Here is a 21,460-nt window from a genome sequence, read left to right as displayed (position 1 = left end):
ACAGTCTCTAGGCCATGTACTGAAATTCTTCTCCGCTAAAACTACTTGGGCCAGGTCTGCACAGTTCAAATCACTCTCAGCAACAAAGTCTTCCATATTCCTACTAGGATAGCCCATTACGCCTCACTTAAAGCATTCCATGGCTTTCCAAATCCAAACTCCCAAAATTCACATTCTTCCAAACTCCCAATGTGGTCAGGCCTATCTCAGCAATCAATACCCCAGTCTCTGGTACCAACTTCTGTGTTAGTTAGAGTTTTACTGATGTAAACAGATACCATGACCAAGGCTACTCTTTTTTTTTTTTTTTTTTCCTCAAGACAGGGTTTCTCTGTATAGCCCTGGCTGTCCTGGAACTCTCTCTTGAAGACCAGGCTGTCCTGGAACTCAGAAATCTGCCTGCCTCTGACTCCCAAGTGCTTGGATTAAAGGCATGTGCCACCACTGCCCGGCCTCCGAGGCTACTCTTATAAAGACAACATTTAATTGGGTCTGGCTTACAGGTTTAGAGGTTCAGCCCATTATCATCAAGGAAGGCGGGAGCATGGCAGCATCCAGGCAGGCATGGTGCAAAAGGAGCTGAGAGTTCTACATCTTCATCTGAAGGCTGCTAGTGCAAGACTGACTTACAGGCAGCTAGGGTGAGGGTCTTAAAGTCCACTCCCACAGTGGCACACTTCTTCCAACAAGGCCACACCCACTCCAACAAGGCCAAACTTCCTACTAGTGCCACTCCCTGGGCCACCATATTCAAAGCACCACAATATGACAGCTGAGTCTGCATGCGTGCATATGTGTCAGTGTGAACACATATGGAGGTGTGGACAAAGGGTTGGAGCAGTAGGAAATCTACGTGGCGCCTGCAGGGAAGAGCCACTTCATCTTTACACCCAGTTCTTCATTGACTCCTGAGTGGTTTACAGTAAGTGTGTACTATTTTACAAATAAAATGAAATAGGCACTTACGTTCTCAACACAGCAAAAACCATAACTTGAAAGAAAACAAAAAAGGAATAGTATAAAATATACTATCAAAATGTAAAGGAGTGGGCTGAGCACAGCAGCTGATGCTTGTGCGTCCAGCACACGGAAGGAAAGGCAGCCTCCTGCACATCAATTTCCAGGCTAGTCAGGGATACAAAAGAAGACCCTGTCAAAACTAAACTGAACTGATAAACCAGCGATGGAGCTCAGTGGATGGAGTACTTGCTGAGCGTGCGTGAAACCCTGAGTCAATCCCCCAGCATGGCATGAACTGTGTGTGTGGTGCATACTTGTAAGCTTAGCATTCAGTATGATATAGAGGCAAGAGCCCCAAAAGTTCAATGACCAACAATAATTCTGTATTCCTTAATGGCTTTTTCACCCCAAAATGGACCCCATGTTTAAGTGTGGTTCCATGAGAGTTCATAGCCAGCTGGCACCACTGCTCTGTGTATGCACACTCTGGATGTTCACACAGTGATAACATTACAGAACAATGCACTGCCCAGAGTGATTCCTGTTGTTGACCCACATGACTGACTGACCTGATAACCACGGAAGGTGAGAAATTCTGGAACTGAGGTATTTGTGAGAAATAGTTGAAAGGACACAGTCGGGGATGGGCACAGAGATTTGGAAAGCCCAGCACTGACAAAGTGGAGTGGATGCAGTCTTACTCATCCTAGGCCACATATTACTTAGCAAAATGAGAGGCCGGGATATTTAGAGCTGAACTCTAATGAAGGAAATATAGAGCACATAGTACCTTAGAGTGCTAAGGCCTGAGAGATGAGTTTCGGTCCTCAGGAATGCTGCAGACTTCAGAACCTACCTTCAAGGCCTCACTCATTCCTCTGCCAATCACAAGAGTCTGTACACCCTTCTCAGCAACTTCCTTTACATCCGCTGGCTGCACCCCAGGAGAATGCTGGGTATGGAGGAGAGAGCACAAAGGTACTGATCTTTCGTCACAACCCAACTCTTTTAAAAAATATTGTTATTTTAAATGTATGCCAAAAATAATTAAAAATTTTTATTTTAAGCGTTTTGCCTTCATGTATGCATGTGCAGCCTGTGTGTGCCTAGTGGCCACCAAGGCCGGCAGAGGGCATCTGAGTTACAGGTGGTTGTGAGCTGTCATGTGGATGATGGAAACTAAACCCCAGATCGTCTGTAAGAGCAGCAAACGCTTAACTACTCAGTCCCCTCAACAGCCATCCTTATGGGGTTCATTCTAGAACTGTTTACTGAGGTTTGCTTTCTGCCAAGCATAGTCTCACATTCTGGGCATGGAAACAAGAAGATACAGAGCTGCAGTCAAGGTGTTCCAAGTGTAATGGGAAACACACAAGATTACCTTCTTTTGCCCCTGCCCCTCTATTTTGGGCAGAGCTCATGTGGCTCAGACTGGCAGTAAGCTCAGTCGATAGTCTGTCTTTGAACTCCTGGTCCTTCTGTCTCTAGCTATGGTGCGCTGGGATTATAGGCATATGCTACAATGGCCAGCAGGCAATTTCAGTGGGGTGAGGAGCAGTATTAGCAAGTAAGGGACGTCTCAGGGGCTAAGAGTGTGTCCTCCTGGTGAAGAGGACCTGCATCAATTCCTGTACACTGGACAGCTCACTACTGCTGTAACTCCAGCTCCGGGAGATCTGATACCTTCTTATGACCTATGCACTCATATGGACACACTTACACACAGATACACACATAATTATAAGTAAAGTATTCAGTATGACTCAAGCAGAGTGACAGGTATGGTCGGAGAAGACAGCGACTGACGGCACACCATGCTAAGATTGCGATTTAGGAAATAATTAAGAATCCTGCAGCTGTATGCCAGCAAGATTTAGATGACAGGACCCTGATATAGTTATCTCTTGAGAGGCTATGCCAGTGCCTAGCAAACACAGAAGTGGATGCTCACAGTCATCTATTGGATGGAACACAGGGCCCCCAATGAAGGAGCTAGAGAAAATACCCAAGGAGCTAAGGGGGTCTGCAACCCTGTAGGAGGATCAACAATATGAACTAACCAGTACCCCCAGAACTGTGTCTCTAGTTGCATATGTAGCAGAGGATGGCCTAGTCAGTCATCAGTGGGAGGAGAGGCCCTTGGTCTTGTAAAGATCATATGCCCTAGTACAGGGGAATGCTGGGGCCAGGAAGCGGGAGTGGGTGGGTTGGGGAGCAGGGTAGGCGGGGGGGGGGGGGGGGGGGTATAGGGGCCTTTCAGGATAGCATTTGAAATGTAAATGAGTGAGACTATGCAGGGGCCTAGCAAACACAGGAGTGGATGCTCACAGTCAGCTATTGGATGTATCACAGGGCTCCCAATGGAGAAGCTAGAGAAAGTACCCAAGGAGCTAAAGGGATCTGCAACCCTATAGTTGGAACAACATGATGAACTAACCAGTACCCCGGAGCTCTTGTCTCTAGCTGCATATGTATCGAAAGATGGCCTAGTCGGCCATCAATGGAAAGAGAGGCCCATTGGACTTGAAAACTTTATATGCCCCAATATAGGGGAATGCCAGGGCCAAAAGAATGGGAATGGGTGGGTAGGGAAGTGGGGGGCGCTATGGGGGACTTTTGGGATAGCACTGGAAATGTAATTGAGGAAAATATGTAATAAAATATTAAAAATTAAAAATTAAAAAAAAGAAATGTAAATGAAGAAATATCTAATAAAAATAAACAACAACAAAAAGAAATTTAAATAAACCCAAATCCATTTTAAGACCCCCCCCAAAAAAATAGCATTGTGGGTTGAAGAACTACACGACTCAGATAATTTGTTAACTAGCCCCAGTATCTAGTTCAGATTTGTTAAACTGGTTATGGCTTTTCATTTTGTGAGCATGCTTGTCTTTGAATAACCCCATACCTAAACGTCTTTCTATTCCTGCATTTATTAATTTGTTTCCTATCACATTTGAATAAAGTCAAGCTGATTTGATAAAAAAAAAATAAATCCTGCAGCTGGGGATGTAGGGAAAGATAAAGAAACCCCATCTTGAGAACAAAAACAAAACAAAAACCAGTAAAAGACAAGATAGGAAAAGAAAAAGAGAAAGGTAAGCACAAAAGCCTCCACTGTCATACTATAGATGCGGAAGCTGCTGCTAAGAAACATACAGCTTGCCTAGGCTGACACACTGTCAAGTGGTAGAACTGGAATCTGAGCTCAGACACAGCATTTCTGCTACAATGAGCTCTTTAAAGTTCTGCTAAAGTGAACTCTATAAAGTGAACTCTTGGAATCAGGCCCAGCTGGGTCCTGATTCCAAGGAACAACCTCCGTGAAGCTTAAAAGAATGAAACATAAAACCAGGCAGTTTAATCGCAGCGCTTGGGAGGCAGAGGCAGGCAGATCTCCGGGTTTGAGGCCAGCCTGGTCTACAGAGTGAGTTCCAGGGCAGCCAGGGCTACACAGAGAAACCCTGTCTCGAAAAAACCAACCAGCAAACCACCACAAAATGGTTAAAAACTGTTGTGCTAAGCCCAATAACTGGCCTAGATCAGTCCCACTTTCATAGGAAAATCTCTTTCCATGCCTCTCCTCTCCCTCCATTGGAAAGCTAAAGGGCCAAGAGAGAGGAGGCAGAATAAAACTTCATGAAAATTGAAGAAAACAAACCTGGGAGCTGTAGGCTTATTATGCCCCCTGAGTGTTTATCTTAAAATCTTGAAATGAAACTCATGTTTACGCAAAGACTTTTTTTTCTTTTCGGGACAGGGTCTCACTGTGTAGCCCTGGCTGTCCTAGATCTCACTCTGCAGACCAGGCTGGCCTGGAACTCACTGAGATCCTCCTGCCTCTGCCTCCCAAGTGCTGGGATTAAAGGTGTGCTGCCACCATGCCCGGCATCACTCAATACTTCCACGTGAGTGTTCCTAGTATTTGTGTTCGTAATTGCCTACAATTCATAACAAAGTAACTGATGACCAACAGTGAGTAAACTGATTTGTTACAAGTTTCTGATGGGCTGTTACTCCTCACTAAAAAGGAACTATCTAATGATACACATGTCAACACTCCTGGACAGCTAAACTTCAATAAGGCTTGTGTGTTAGATGATGCTGTTTGCTAGGTTCCTGATTCTAATCCTTGTCTTGTAACTATAGAAAAGAGAACGTCGGATACAAAAGTTCATCTTTATCTTGGGACAGAATACAGTGCTGAGAGACTCACAAGAGGGTCTCCAGTTTCTCTGTTCTCTGCAAAGATCAGAAGAAATCAAGACGATTAGATTTTGCTTTCTTTAAAAAACGATATTTAAGTTTATGATCTGGAGAGATAGCCCAGTGGTCAGGAGCACTGTTGCACCTGGGCGTAGTAGCGCACACGCATTTAATCCCAGAACTTCGGAGGCAGAGGCCGTCGGATCTTTGCGAGTTTGACACTAGCCTGCTCTACAGACTGAGTTCTAGGACAGTCAGAGCTACACAGTGAGTCCCTGTCTCAAAACAAACAAGAGTGCCTGTTTCTCTTTCGGAGGACCTTGTTTCTCTTTTTGAGTCCCAGCACCCACATGGTGGCTCACAACTGTCTGTAACTCCCAGTCCCAGGAGATTCTAGGCTTTCTTCTGATCTCTGTGAACACTGCATGCAAGTGGTGCACAGACATACAGGCAGGCAAAACACCTGTGCACACAAACAAAATAAAAATTAAATTTAAAAGTATTTGTGACTTAAAACATTTATGAATTTTTGTGTGTAGGTGCTTTGCCTAAATGAATATTTGTGTACCATGTGCTTGCCTTGCCTAGTGTCTGTGGAGGCCAGAAAGGGGTGTTAGAGCCCCTAGAAATGGAGTTTGGCAGTTGTGAGCCACCTAGTGGGTACTGAGACTCAAAACCAGGTCCTCTGGAAGAGAAACAACTGCTCTTAACTTTTGAGACATCTCTTCAGCCCCAGCTTGTAATGTTTTTAAATTACTTAAAAATTTTTTTTAAAGGCAAAATTGAACAGGGACATATCTACATGATTGTTTTATAAATTTTAAATGATCTCTTTAGTTTTAATTTTAAGTGTATTGGTGGTTTGCTTACATGTCTGTCTGTGTGAGGGTGTCAGATCCTCTGGCATGGAGTTACAGACAGTTGTGAGCTGCCCTGTGGGTGCTGGGAATTGAACCTGGGTCCTGTGGAAGAGCAGTCAGTGCTCTTAATCACTGAGCCAACTCTCCAGCCCCATGATTACAACTATATATTAAAGACTATAAAAGAATCGGATCAGATGTTCTTTTTCGTTCCATACTTTGTGATTGATCAATCCTAGATCCACCCTGAACTTAATAAATATGGGTTAAATAATTTACATTTTTGGAGCTATGACCACAGTGAATGTTTAAGAGAATTACAGATCAGGGTTGGAGAGCTTTCCTTCCTTAAATGTATTTCAAATAAATAAATTTATTTGAAAATTGGGTGTTGGTTGGGCATGGTGGTGCACGCCTTTAATCCCAGCACTCGGGAGGCAGAGGCAAGCGGATTTCTGAGTTCGAGGCCAGCCTGGTCTACAAAGTGAGTTCCAGGACAGTCAGAGCTATACAGAGAAACCCTGTCTGGAAAAACCAAAAAAAGAAAAGAAAAGGAAAGAAAAGAAAAGAAGAGAAGAGAAGAGAAGAGAAGAGAAGAGAAGAGAAGAGAAGAGAAGAGAAGAGAAAAGAAAAGAAAAGAAAAGAAAAGAAAAGAAAAAACTGGGTGTTTACTTCATTTAGCAAACTGTTTTGAATAGAGCAGTGACTCCCAACCTCTCAGACTTCATGTTGTTTCACTGTTATAATTGTCAAGAAACAAGACTATACTGACGGCTAGAAATGCAGTGCAGGGCTCTAAGGAGTACAGGACTATAGTCTTCTGCAGAGTCAGACGAGAGCCAGCTATGGCTGATCAGAGCCATTCAGAGTTGCTGGATCTGTGGACACATGCGATGATGAATTCAGCTGCTGCTGCTGCTATCCTGCAGGCCCGCAGTATCCTGAACTGAGCAATAAAATGTACCAGCAGGAGCCCGCGGAGCCAGGCACCGGCAGCAATTACTCTCCGCTTCATGTGGAAACCTGGATTTGGAGCTTCACACTGGCATCACACATCTTCAAACTGCCCTCAGCTCGCCTATGCTTCCAATTCCTCAAGACAACTACCAAGACTCCTGGAGCACAACTCCACTCTTTATGACACAGCCCAGGGTTGTAAAGCTCACTGGTTTTCTTGGGGGAAAGCTATTAGTTGTAGAACAGAGTCTTGTCTAGCAACCAAACAAGAGGATTTCATCCTTTGTGGCTCAGGAATTTTACAATCAAATTGAAAGGGAAATATGCCTAAATTAAGCTTTCAAAGAATCATTCCATTCTGTCAAAATTAAAGGTTTGTAAATGGATAGGAGTACATTAGCTGGCTCCCTTGTGTTAAAAGTAGACTCTGTGAGTGAAGGTTAAGGGATTGCTGGAATCTGTCCCCTGTAGATACTGTCTGAGTTGTGTTCTCATTGTCCTCACCTGAATGAACAGCCTCTTGACTGATGTCTTACTCTACTAGGGCACTGGCTGCTTTCCAGCCACAGTCTTGTGAAACTTCTGGTAACAGTTCTCCAGTGATTTCAGCCTCCAACATTGCAGCCACGGGCCACAGGAGCCCTGAGCTTCCCGAGTTCTACTAATAGGGGGAGGTTGGAAATGGTCTGCTGCTGCCTGCTTGCCCATGACCAGTGCTCTCAGGAATGGGAAGTCCTGTGGGGCACTGCATAAGATTCAGAACCAAAGCACGCCAGGTCTAAATCCTGCATCTGAGATACAGGGTTGATAAGACCTACACATCAGGAACTTTTAATGTCCACCTCTAGGCTGATCTGGCCTAGAATTTTGTTCCGTAAGGACTAAAGTCCTAACCAGAAAACATTAGGCAAGCTCAGGGAGTCTTGTGTTGGAGGGAGGGGGATCAGAGGAGCCAGAGGGAGGGGTCAAGGACCACCACACATGAGAACAAGGTCCACAGAATCAACTCATCAGGAGCCTGTAAGGGTCTGACCTAGGTCCTCTGCATAGATGTTAAGGCTGAGTGGCTTGGTATTCTCATGGGAATCCAGGGTGTGGTTGGGGGCTGTCCTTGACTCTCGCTCACCTACGGGACCCTTTTCCTTCTAAAGGGCTGCCTTGTCTAGCCTTGATGTGGTGGTGTGTGTCTAGTCTTATTGTAGTCTGTTATGGAGTGTTTGGTTGATGTCCTGGGGGCTGCATGCTCTAATCTGAGGGGAGGCTGATAGAGGGGGTGGATCTGGAGAAGGGGAGAGGTGGTAGGGGAAGAAGAGGCTAGGGGTAGGGGAGGGAGGCAAAACTGTTGTCAGGGTGTAATATATAAGAGAAGAATAAGAAAAAAGAAAAAACCACCCCAAAACTTGCTAAATTCTGTGATTGTTTTCAAAACGACATTTATTTCAAACTGATGAATTTAACCAGGTGGTGGTGGTACATGCCTTTAATTCCAGAGTTTGGGGGGCAGAGGCAGGTGGATCTCCATGAGTTTGAGGCCAGCCTGGTGTACAGGGTGAATTCTAGGACAGCCAGAGCTACATAGAGAAACACTGTCTTGAAAAAACAAAAACCGAAAACAAACAAAAAGAAAAAAGAAAAGGAAAGGAAAGGAAAGAAAAGAAGTAATAAAGGTGTGGTGTTTAATAAAGCATCAGTTTTGCCAGGAGCTAGAGGTGCGAGATGGAGAAAATACTCATGGTTGTGGGGGGTGCTTTGGGGGGTAACAAATATATCTTGGGATTAATATAATAGTAACTGTACAAACTTATGAATATGAATTGAATTTTGGGTCTATTATATATATATATTAAAAATGATTTATTTTTGTTTTATGTACATTTATGTTCTGCCTGTTTGTATGCATATGAGAGGGTATCAGATCCCCTGGAAATGGAGTTACAGACAATCGTTAGCTGCCATGTGGGTGCTGGGAATTGAACCTACGTATTTTGGAAGAGCAGCCAGTGCTCTTAAATGCTAAGCAAACTCTCCAGCCCCATGGTTCCATTATATTGCATGTGTAGTTTATTTTGTGTGTATAGGTGTCTTGCCTACATGTATGTCTGTTGCGCCATGTACATGCCTGACACTGGAGGAGGCCAGGAGAGTGTTAGACACTGACACTGAAGTTACAAACAATAGAGAGATGCCATGTGGGTACTGGGGATCAAATCCAGGACCTCTATGTAAGTAGCCAGTTCTCTTAACTAGTGAGCCTTACATCACACACTCCAAAGGGGTAAGTTTAATGGCAATGCATACATTTAGCAAGGAAGAGGGAGAGAGAGTGACTTGGCTGTCTAGGATGTTGGAAGTACCTTGGTCAGCCACCTGCAGTGTCAACCAATCTAGTCACTAGAGTCTTACCTCGGTTCCTGTTTCTCTCCAGTCCCAAGCCCGACTGCCTCCTGGCCATACTTTGCAATCCTTATAGGTTAAGGTAGAGCCTTGCACTTTCATTTGTCCCCAAGAGAGGGAAGCAATTTTAGGGGAAGCCATAAGTAACTGAGATGAAATCTGAAATTAAAAGAGAAAGGTGCCAAGTCAGCCACCAAGGAAAGTTGAAACTGCTCCAAAATTCAGAGCCAGGAAGCCCCAACTCTCCACCACACAAGGGGTAGCCTTCTCTAACAGGAGTCTTACCCTACGCTGTACACAGGCCCTTACTGATTACCTCCCTAGAGCACACTGTTCTTGGGACCTGGATCATTCGAGCACAGAAAGCAGGTATGATAAATTATTTCCAAGACTCCAGAGGTAATCCTCAGGATGTTTTATTAGAGATAAAGTTTGGAAGGAAAGCTTTACTTCAGTATGACAGAACAAAGAGATGGCATGGCCTACCTCAATATAAACACGGCGAACAAATCCGATTAAAATGTGGTTATTTGGCCAGCAAGGGGCTACCTGGCACCAAGCCCAACAACTCCAGTTCAATGCCTGAAGTCTACATGGTAGGAGAAGAGAACTGACAAACATTCTTCTTTCTCTGGCTCTATGTCTCTATGTCTCTCTCTATGTCTCTCTCTCTCTCTCTCTCTCTCTCTCTCTCTCTCTCTCAAACACACACACACACAAATAAAAAGAAAAATATGCAAATAAAAAGTAAAAAAAAAAAAAAAAACTAAACAAAAAACCCAAGCTGGAGATAGAGCTCAACACACAGGAACACTCTGTTTTTTTATTTGACCTAATTTGGTTTGTAGTACCCATGTTGAGTAGCTCATAATTGCTGTAACTCCAGTTCTGGGGATCCAGTGTCCTCATCAGCCTCCAGAGGCACCCACACACATACACTCACATAGACATACATTCATATGAGTAAATTTAAAAAACAAATGAAAGAAAATTCCAACACCTTGCTTTTAAAACAATTATTTGTCACTCTAGAAATAAAAATTTAAAGACCTACTATAAACTGCTTATTTATGCAAAGCACTGAATCTCAGATTAGTTCAGCTCCTGGGAACTCTCTATGCAGACTCTGTAGGCACCTAAGTTCAGCTATGTAGGAGTCTAAAAGCAAATAGACTTCCTGCTACTACAGAGTAAGCAACTGGTGAACAAGGGCTGAAATTCTCCAAGTGGGAGAGATGGTTGGATGGCTCAGTCCGTAAAGTGCTTGATGTGTGTGGAGGTTCGAAGAGATCCATAGACTCATGAGGTTTGAATGCTTGGCCCATGGGAAGTGGCACTATTAGGAGGAGTGGCAGTATTAGGAGGTGTGGCCTTGTCAGAGGAAGTAGGTCGCTGTGTAGGTGGGCTTTAAGGTCTCTAAATGCTCAAGCTCCACCCAGTGTGAGAGAGACCCTCTTCCTGGCTGCTTGCAGAAGAAAGTCTCCTCCTGGCTGCCTTGGGATCAAGATGTAGAACTCTTGGCTCCTCCAGTACCATGTCTGCCTGCACAATGCCATGCTTCCCCCATCATGATAATAGACTGAACCTCTGAACCTGTAAGCCAGCCCCAATTACATGTCCATTATAAGAGTTGCCTTGGTCATGGTGTCTGTTCACAGCAACGAAACCCTAACTAAGACGATGTACAAAGTTGAGGACCAGAGTTAGATCACTAGCATTCCTGTGAAAAGAAAAAACTAAAACTGGGCAGGGCTGCACACAACTGTAATTCCTGTGCCGGGAAAGCAGAGACAGGCGGATCCCTGGAACTTGCTGGACAGCTACTCTAGCTGAATCCTCAAGCTCCAGATTCAGTGAAAGACCCTTTCTCACAAAACAGAGAGCAACTGGTGACGTCAACAGTCCCATGTCCACATGTCCACACACACTCCCTGATATGTACAGCAGCATGCACTAATACGTATATCACACACACACACAAGACGAAAAGAAATTCTCGAGCCTTTATAAACTCTCCACGTATCCCAAGTAGACCAGAAGCCATGAGCTCATGCTGCAAAGACTTGGATAGGCTAGTTCACCTGAACTTCATATGCTGATAACGCCTAATCACACAAACAGAGAGAAGAGGTGTAAGAGGGTAGGCGGACATAATAAACAGTACAAACAAGTGGGGATTTCAATTCACTGAAGTGCACACATGGATCCATGGAACACAGAACTCTTGCTGGCTCAAAGTGTATGACTACTGAATTAATTTGTGGCTGAATACTAATCTGCATAGACATAGAGGAAAAACTCAGAAAACAAGCCTGCAGAGCATCGGCTGAATGTTTCCAAGACAACAAAGCGAAGGGCCGAACAGGTATTTCAGGGGCCACACACTGTAGTGTGAATGCCCTCCAAATTTGTGTGGCGATTTAACTGTAGCATTTTAAGAGGGTTTTTATTTGCTTTGTCTTTTTGAGACAGGGTTTCTCTGTTATGTAGCTCTGACTGTCCGGAATACTTAAGTGGGCCAGGCTGGCGTGGAACTCACAGAAATCTACATGCTTTCTTGTCTCCCAAGCGGTGGGATTAAAAGCACGCAGCGCCACACATCAGGCTTGTTTGAGTCAGGGTCCAGTGAATCTCAAGCTGGGTTTGAACTCACACTGAGGATTGATGACATAGCTGAGGATGGCCTTGATTTCCGACCCTCTTGCCTCCACCTCCCAAGCACTTGTATTGAAGGCTTCCATGACCAAATCCAGTCTACTCCGAGGTGCTGGGGATCAAACCCAGAGCTTTCTGCAGGCTAGGCAATCACTCTGCCCTTGTTTTTGTTTCTTTTGAGACAGTATCTTATCATGTCGTTCAGGGTGGTCTCTAGTGATCCTCCTGGTGGGTAAGAGGTGGGACAAAGAACTGGCAGAGTGTTTTTAACTAGGAGAGCTCTGCCCTTATGTGTTGCCATTTTTACTTATTTTAAAAATAAACCATATCATAGACACTTGAAAATAAATAAAAACAACACATAACAACATTATAGCTTTGTTCCCCTTTTCCAAGAGGCAGTTTGTTGTCATTGGAGTAGGTTTGCTACAAAAGGAAGAGTTTGACCCTCTTTTGATTTTTAAAATTTTATTTGTGTGTACATGTGTGTGCTTATGAGGTTGTTTGCACGTGAGTGTGCAGATGTCCACAGAGGCCAGATGAAGCTGTTAGGTCTCCTGGAGCTGGACTTATGGACAGTTATGAGTAGTCCTATGTGAGTGCTGGGACCCTTACTCAGGTCTTTTAGAAGAACAGCAGTCATTCTTTACCAAGCCATCTCCTTAGCCCCAGGTCCCCTTTCTTGCTTCCTTTAGCTCTTCTACACTATGATGACTGCCACCACAGCACGGTCCATAGGGCAAGGAAGTTCTTTCCAGAGCTGGCTCTTGATCTTTACACTGTCCCGAATTGTAAGAAATACATTTCTGTTAAGTACAGAATGCCTAGCTTCAGGTGTTTTATTATAGCAACACAAAGCAGGTTAAGTCATTTAGAACAAGCAAATGTTTGAAAACTTAAAAAAAAAAAATTCAAAACTCCCTTCATTACTCAAAATGCCCAGTTTTTCTTGATTATTGAAAATATCTAGTTTTCAATAAAATATAAGACATTTAAAAGAACCCAAAAAGCTTAAACAGTCTGAATATTGTCAGATTTGTGCTTCAGAATTTAATGAAAGTATGAGTCAGTTGATATATAATCTCAATTAAAAAGACTTCTGTGCCGGGCGTGGTGGCGCACGCCTTTAATCCCAGCACTCGGGAGGCAGAGGCAGGCAGATTTCTGAGTTCGAGGCCAGCCTGGTCTACAGAGTGAGTTCCAGGACAGCCAGGGTTACACAGAGAAACCCTGTCTCTAAAAACAAAACAAAACAAAACAAAACAAAACAAAACAAAACAAAAAATACTTCTGACCAAGTATAAAGTGGATAGTCTAGAGTTGTTATGATTTTGATATGAAACTTAATGTCAATGGAAAATCACTGGCCTTTGAGCCATATTGATGATGGGCAGCTCTGATGGTAGGGTGAGGATAAAACCAACCAGCAGCAATTCAAGTCTGCAGCCCTGAGTTTGATACCTAGAATCCACAGAGAAAGAACTGACTCCTCAAGTTGTTCTGACCTCCTATGTACCGTGGCACATACCCCCTCCACTCACATCAAGTGAATGGTAAACAGGGATGGTGAAATGGCCCCATACCACCAAGCTGCTGACCTGAGTTCTAGTTCCAGGACCTAGATGGTCAGAAGAGAACCAACTCCTCAAAGTTGTCCCCTAACTATCACCTCCCAAAACAAGTAAATAAATAAAAGAAATTTTTTTAAAAAAGAACTTTTTAAAAGGGGATTAATGCCAGGCGTTGGTGGCGCACGCCTTTAATCCCAGCACTCGGGAGGCAGAGGCAGGCGGATTTCTGAGTTCGAGGTCAGCCTGGTCTACAGAGTGAGTTCCAGGACAGCCAGGGCTACACAGAGAAACCCTGTCTCGAAAAACCAAAAAAAAAAAAAAAAAAAAAAAAAAAAAAAAGGGATTAATGTCTTTGTCACGAGATTGGTAAGTTTTCATGAGTGTCGGTTACTATGAAGTAGGTCAGCTGCTTCTCTTCCCTTTTGGCACACGCTAGATTCCAGTGCTGCGTTTCCACCATAGATACGACATCCTGGTGTTCTCACTAGGAACTGAGCAGTTGCTAATCACACATGTGGAGGTCAGAGGACAACTTGTGTGTCTTTCACCATGTGGGCTCTGGGGATTGAACTCAGGTCATCAGGCTTGCCCACTTAGTTATCTCACCAGCCCTCAAATAAAATTCTTTATAATTACCCAGTCCCATGAATTCCATGATAGCAACAGCATACAGACCAAGACAAATGGTAAATACAGCTAATAGTGGTTTGTAGTGGTCAGAAATTCTACAGGGGAAAAAAAAAACAGAAGCAGGAGATTACATACACAGCAGGTTCATTTTATTGATGATTGATTGTTTCAAGACAGGGTTTCTCTGTGTAGTCCTTGCTGTCCTGGAATGGGTCATGTAGACCAGACTGGCCTCAAACTCACAGAGATCCACCTGCCTTTGCCTCCTGCATGTTGGGATTAAAAAGGTGTGTGCCATCAAGACAAGCCAAGATTTTTTTTTTCAAAGTCAGGGTCTCTCCTGCAGCTCAGGATGGCTTCAAAGTCACTATGTAGCCAAGTATAACCTTGTGCCTCTGCTTCTGCCTCCACTTCTCTAGGGCTGAGATTGCAAGTGTCTGCCTCCACCACAATACTTGGTTTGTTATATATATTTTTAAAAGATTTATTTATTTATTATATGTAAGTACACTGTAGCTATCTTCAGACACTCCAGAAGAGGGTGTCAGATCTTGTTATGGATGGTTATGAGCCACCATGTGGTTGCTGGGATTTGAACTCAGGACCTTCAGAAGAGCAGTCGGTGCTCTTAACCACTGAGCTATCTCTCCAGTTTGTTATAGTAAAAGATTTATTTCAAGGAAGTGGCTCACATAATAGTAAGGGTTGGCAAATCCAAAACAGATAGAAAATGTTGGTTGGTTGTAATGTCTGGGGCAGGAAAGGTTGTAGTATCAAGTACTGTTTCTTCTTCGTCAAGAAAATGATGGTTTTGCTTTAGGACTTTTACCTGATTGGCTGAGGCCCACTCAGAGGACCAAGGACAACCTTATTTATTTATTTGTTAAATAACTGTGGGTATTAGCCGTATCTACAACTTCAAACCAACCCCTATACTGTATTTCATTGGATAACTGGACAGTAGACCACATTTGTGGTGGTTTGAAATAAAATGGCCCCATAGGTTCAGAGAGTGGCACTCTTAGGAGGTATGGCCTTGATGAAGAAGGTGTGGCCTTGCTGGATGAAATGTGCCACTTGGATCAGGCAGAGAGGCCACCAGAGGGCACTGGGCCCTTTGGGACTAAAGGTTCACTGTGACCTGAGGGTCACAACCCTTTTGGGAGTCGGTCACATATTAGATATCCTGCATATCCGATATTTACATTGCAACTCACAACAGCAGAAAAAAATTACAATTTTGAAGTAGCAACAAGAGAATTTTATGGTTGGGGAATCACTACAACACGAGGAACTGTATGTATTGAGCATTAAGAAGGTTGAGAATCACTGAACTAGAGTTTTCAGATGGTTTTGAGGTACCTTGTGGGTGCTGAGAACCAAACTTGGGTCTTCTGCAAGAGCTAAAAGCATTCTTGTCTGGTGAGTCACCTCTATAGCTCCTCTCTGCAGGGGTCTCAAACCAAACAAAACAAAACAAAAGGCTTTCCCTTCTACTGCATTGATAAAGTGGCCATTTATTAGACAGCTTAGGCTACTACAACAAAATATTAATTTCTATATTATTTAAAACTTATTTCTCACAGTTCTGGAGACAGGGAACTCTCTCTATTCCTCTTCCTATAAAGCCACCTACCCTATGACATTATGGCTTACACTCATGACCTCACTTGGCCTTAGTTACCTTCTAAAGGTGCACTCTTCAAATATACTCATATTGGAAGTTGGGATTTTAACACAGCAAGTGTGGAGAATGCAGTTTAATCCACAGTAAGCATCCTGTGGCAGACTCTACCCTGAAGTTCTGGACAGCATGCTGAATGGAGTCTGTAATACAGTTCAATACAGAGTTCTGTCATTTCATCAGCATTAAGTCTTCCATGGGTGCAACTCAGTGGTAGAGTAAGTTAACATGTCGACTCTGGGTTTGATCCTAGTATCAGAAAAAAGAATGTCTTTCATCTATATAAATATGGATTATGTTTCCACATATACCAAAGTAAATTTCTTTGCAGTGTTATATTTTCTGTAGTCTTGTTTTTGTTTGTGTTTTTTGTTTTTGTTGTTATTTTTGTGTACCTTGGTTGGCTCTGAACTCATCTTCCTGACTAGCTTCACAAGTGATTACAGATATATAAAGAGCCATCATTTATGGCTGTTTACATTTTTACTTAGTTTTTTATTATTTTATTGTTTTTGATGGTATGGTAAAGATTTTTTCCCTTTTTGGGATGGTATCTGGCTATGTTGCTTATGCCTTCTGAGTTGCTAAGGTTATAGGTGAAGCTACCTCCCCTAATAGAATTTCTTCTTAATTTCACATTTGGATTGTTTTGCTAATATGTTGAAATACACTTGACTTTTTCATAGCCCAGGGGTAAGTAAGGGGTCTACCTTACTGGCGCAGAACATAAGCATAACAAATTCATCACAATGACCTCCGGAAACAAAGACATGATTGTAAGGTGGTCCTAGCAAGGTGGTCATGTAACCTTTGAAACAAAGGTAGGATTGCAAGATGGTTAGAAACACTTTTTTGAAACTAAGACTCGGTTGCCCTTTCTTTGAACCATTTGTAGTGAGGTTAGAGGTGGGACATAGTCCAATCCTTGAGAAACAGGTTTAATCAGACACAGGAATGCGCCTACTTAGTTTTTACTATCAAATGACTCTTAAGCCTAAGAAGGAGGCAGGTTAGGTTCATCAAAATAATACTTATCCTTAGTATTTGTGCGACCTTGTTGAGAAAATATAAGTTAGACAGGCTCCTTGGTAAGCAGACAGATAGGGAAAGGGCCACAGCTAGGTAAGAAAGGCAGAGAATGCCAGGCAGTGGTGGCGCACGCCTTTGATCCCAGCACCTGGGAGGCAGAGGCAGGCGGATTTCTGAGTTCGAGGCCAGCCTGGTCTATAGAGTGAGTTCCAGGACAGCCAGGGCTACACAGAGAAAACCTGTCTTAAAAAAGGCAGCTTCTTCCTTCTCTTCTAGACTTGAGACAAGCCTGTAGGTGGCTCAGCTCAGGACGTGTCTCAGTTCCTAGCCAATCAACTCCACGAGCTTCCTTCAAACTGACGAACCATAAAGTAGGGGAGGAGGCTCTTCAGAGGATTTAGCCTCCCTCCCCCCACACAAAAAGACATTTTCAGCTTCTTGAGTGCCCCCCCATTTTTTCTTTTTAAAGATTTACTTATTTTATACATGTGAGTACGCTGTCAGTGTCTTCAGACACACCAGAAGATGGCATCAGATCCCATTACTGATGATTGTGAGCCACCAGTAGTTGCTGAGAATTGAACTCAGGACCTCTGGAAGAGCAGTCAAGTGCTCTTAATCACCGAGCCATCTCTCTAGCCTGCCTTTTAATTCTTTAATTGGCAGAAAAAAAATAAATGAGATCAACGCCCCTAAAGTGACTGTGATGTTTTCTATTTTTTTTTTTGTTCTCTTTCATTTTTAGTATAATTTTTGATCCTGATGCACCAAATTGATTGTAAAAATACACCAATGAATCACGAGTCACAGTTTGAAACTACTACTATCAGCTGGGGGTATATTAAAAGTATTTAAGAATGAGACAGCATAAACATAGATTACATTAAAAATGGAAATGCTGTGTTGAGATAAGGTCTTTTTGTATCTGTATTAAATATCCCATTGCTAGAATCTGTTGCAGAGGCACTTGCAGAAGTATGCTTGGGAGGCTCTGGGCAAGGCTTCCTGCAACGAAAATGTAAGTAGTATGTGTATAATTTTGTGGTCTTCCTCCCCAAATATCAGTTTTTTCCCTATGTAGCATACCAAACTGCATAACATGATTTGTGTGCTTAAGTTTCTAATAGAGATGTTTAAAATTAAGATGTAAAAGGCTTGGGATATGGCTGTTGGTAGAGTGATTCCCCAGCCCCATAGAAAATAGGCATAGTGGTGCTAAGCATGGTGGCACACACCTTTAATCCCAGCACTCTGGAGGCTGAAGCAGGCAGAGCTCTGTACATTCCAGGCAAGCTATAATTAGAGAGATAGCTATCTCAAAAAAGTGAGGGTGGGTGTTGGGCTGGGGAGATGGCTCTGAGGTTTTGAGTACATGCTACTTTTGAGAGGACCCATTTGGTTTCTGGCACCTATGCTGTGTGGTTTCTAACTGCTAACTTTAGTTCCAAGGGGATCTGTGGCCCCTGAGCTCTGTAGGCACTGCCATGTGTGTACACACCCATGCAGACATACATATGTGCACAGGAAAATCAACATAAATCTTTAAAAGAGCTCAGGGCCTGATGGCAAACACCTGTAATCCAGTACTTCTGGGGTGGAGGCAGGGGCTGAGCTCAAGGTCACCCTCAGCTACAGAGTGGACTGGAGGCTAGTCTGGGCTGCAGGATTCACAGGCTTGAGCCTCCGTGCCTGGCTTGCGATTGGATCTGGCATTAAATTCTTGTAATGTACAACTTGTCTTAGTGCACAAAAGCAAGAGATGGTAATGGTACTGTGGGGGGGTGGGGTGGGGGGTGTTTTTTCCTGACAATGGACTTTGTGAAGGCATGCCCTTAGCATTGCTTTGTAGTCAAACACCTCTCATCTTTTGGGTGGATGTAACTTTCAGATGCCTAAGGACTTTGCTCTCATTCCAGTCTGGAATGCTGAATCCAATCTAGAAGAGTAGAAACTCTAGCATTAGTTATCAGTCCCCTTTGGAAGAGGTTGTGGATTGAAGTACAGTAAGAGAAAATGACAGCCTTTTCTTTTTTAGGATGTTATTTTACGGCCTCATGGGAAAGCTGAAGTAGCAGGTGGGGTGGGTAACGCCTTTAATCCCAGCACATGGGAGGTGGCAACTGAAGGGCCACTGCAAGTTTGAGTCATGTCTAATGAGATACTTTCTAAAACACTGACAGAAAAAAAAAAAACAACAAACAAAAACAAACAAACCACAAAAGAGAAAAAAAAAGAGAGGGGCATGGTGGAACACACCTGTGGTCCCAGCACTTGGGAGGTGAGGAGGAGGACCGGGAGGAGTCCAGGGAACCTCACATACATAGTCAGTTAGAGATAAACCAGGACTCATGGTACCTTGCCTGAAAAGAAACAAAACAGCTGAAAGTCAAGCCAGAAACCTGATAGGGTTTACATAACACGTAACCAAACCTTCACCTCCTTCACAGTTTCTCCTCATAGACATTCTTAATTCACAATATTGTGTGCCTGGCTTCTTCTTCTTACAAAACAGTTGATAGAGATGAATTCTGGCTCATAGTTTTCTTTCTTTCTTTAAAGGTTTATTTTTTTTTTTAAATTTTCCATGTCATGTGTGTGGATGCCTGTGTGTCACAGCATGCTTGTGGAGGCCAGAGAACAACTTGTAAGAGTCAGTTTTCTTCTTCTACCACGTCAGGTCATCAAAGCTTTAATCACCGCACCATCTCACCAGCTTCTGGGTCAGATTCTCTTCGGTCCTTCTCTTTGGTCCTTCTCCAGATTCTCCCGTACCTACACACTTTGCATTTTGAGACTTCTATCAAAATTCTTAGTTTGATATTCCCAATTTCATATCTAAAACACATAACTTCCCACTTATTAAAACTTTGCAGTAATAATCCACAGCTATATGTCCTCTTATTAACAAATGTATTTATTAATTTACAAGTATATAGTGTGCCTGAGTGTATGTATACTTCACTTCCTGTGAGCAGATGACTTTAGAAGCCAGAAGAGGGCACCAGATGCTTAAAAACTAGAGTTACAGGTAGCTGGGAGCTGTTGGATACAGGAACTGGGAACCAAACCTGGGTCCTGAAGTCTAACCTTAGGTTCTCTGGAAAGAGTTCTCTTAACTGCAAGCCATCTTCAGCTGTACTGTCTCTCTCCTATTTGAGACAGTTTTACTGTGTAGCCCTGGCTAGCCTTGAGCCCTGAGACTGCCTGTTTCTGCTTTTTGGTCCTAGAATGAAAAGCCTGTGTCATCACATCCCACTACAACCATATTTTCTTAGAAACTTAAACAAACAAACAAACAAACAAACAAACATAAAACCCAAACCCTTATTGTAGTAAAATATATGTAACATAAAGAGAACCATTTAAATCATTTTCAGTACTATTAAGCGTATTGTGGTTTATATTTTTTTCTCTCTCTCTCTCCCTCTCTCTCTTAGAGAGAGAAAAGGTCTCTTTACACAGCCTTGGCTTCCTTAGAATTACCTGGCTGGCCTTGCACTCACAGAGACATACCAACTTCTGACTCCCTAGTGCTGGGATTAATGGCATTTTTGACTTGAGGGTTTGCTGATCAGATTAAGACTCGATACTCCAGTGGCTGAATATAGATGGCTAAGTGAATAAGTATACTTGCTCTTCTTCCAGAGAACCTATGGTTCCTAGCACCCAAATCCTGTGGCTGACAAGGGGATCTGATGCTCTCTCTTCTGGATTACGCAATACCCATGTGCACATAAACACAAGATCATTTAAAATACAAACAAACAAACTGGTTATGGTTGCACACATCAGTAATACAAACACTTGGAAGGTTTAGGCAGGAGGACCACAAGTTCAAAGCCATCCTTATCTACATAGGAAGTTGAAGGACAGAATGGAAAACATGGGACCCTGTGTGAAAATAATAAAATAAAAGGACTCATTATTTTTGGACCTAGAGAGATGGCTCTGCAGTTACTGCTCATTGCTTTTGTAGATGACTCAGCGTTCAGTTCTCAGTACCCACACCTATAACTCCAATTCTAGGGGATCGATGCTTTCTCGCCTCCAACAGCACCTGTATACATGCAGTACACATAATAAACTTAGGTAAGCACACACACGTACATTAATTAAGAAAAAATAAATCTGAAAACAAAATTTATTTTAAAGACCAGTAAAATAGTCAGTAAATAAAAGGTGCTCACAGAGGAAGCCTGGCCACTCGAGTTCATTCCCTGGAGCACACATTAAAGGTAGAACAGAAGTGACAAAGTTGTCTTCTGACATGCAGGCAAATATCGCAAATGTCTGCGCACACACACAGATAATATCTTAAAAGAATCATAATTCTAAGTAATAACTTTCAGAGAATTTCTTTCCTCTTAAAAAATGAGTTTCTGGGCTGGAGAGATGGCTCAGTGGGTAAGAGCACCCGACTGCTCTTCCAAAGGTCCAGAGTTCAAATCCCAGCAACCACATGTTGGCTCACAACCATCTGTAATGAGATCTGACTCCTTCTTCTAGTGTGT

The 21,460-nt window shown here is 43.1% G+C and overlaps 1 protein-coding gene across 3 annotated transcripts in view; it reads right to left on the bottom strand.

The window, feature by feature from the left end:
• The window catches only part of Aamdc (adipogenesis associated Mth938 domain containing), a 29,354-nt gene that overhangs the window by 5,961 nt on the left and 1,933 nt on the right, over positions 1–21,460 (bottom strand). The window contains exons 2-4 of one of the 3 annotated variants that reach the window (XM_021167854.3): positions 19,206–19,309; positions 9,390–9,539; positions 1,817–1,912 (exon numbers count right to left, since the gene is read on the bottom strand). In XM_021167854.3, the coding sequence (XP_021023513.1) occupies positions 1,817–1,912; positions 9,390–9,539; positions 19,206–19,271 (312 nt within the window). In that variant the 5' untranslated portion in view covers positions 19,272–19,309. The remainder of the gene's footprint in view (positions 1–1,816; positions 1,913–9,389; positions 9,540–19,205; positions 19,310–21,460) is intronic. The other 2 variants (XM_029480109.2, XM_021167853.3) reach the window with 2 other exon arrangements.

The sequence above is a fragment of the Mus caroli genome, unplaced genomic scaffold (assembly GCF_978045245.1).
Source record: "Mus caroli unplaced genomic scaffold, Mus_caroli_1 scaffold_8, whole genome shotgun sequence".
Taxonomy (NCBI): domain Eukaryota; kingdom Metazoa; phylum Chordata; class Mammalia; order Rodentia; family Muridae; genus Mus; species Mus caroli.
The sequence above is the reverse complement of the archived record's forward strand: the minus strand, read 5'-3'. Positions and strand labels throughout refer to the sequence as shown.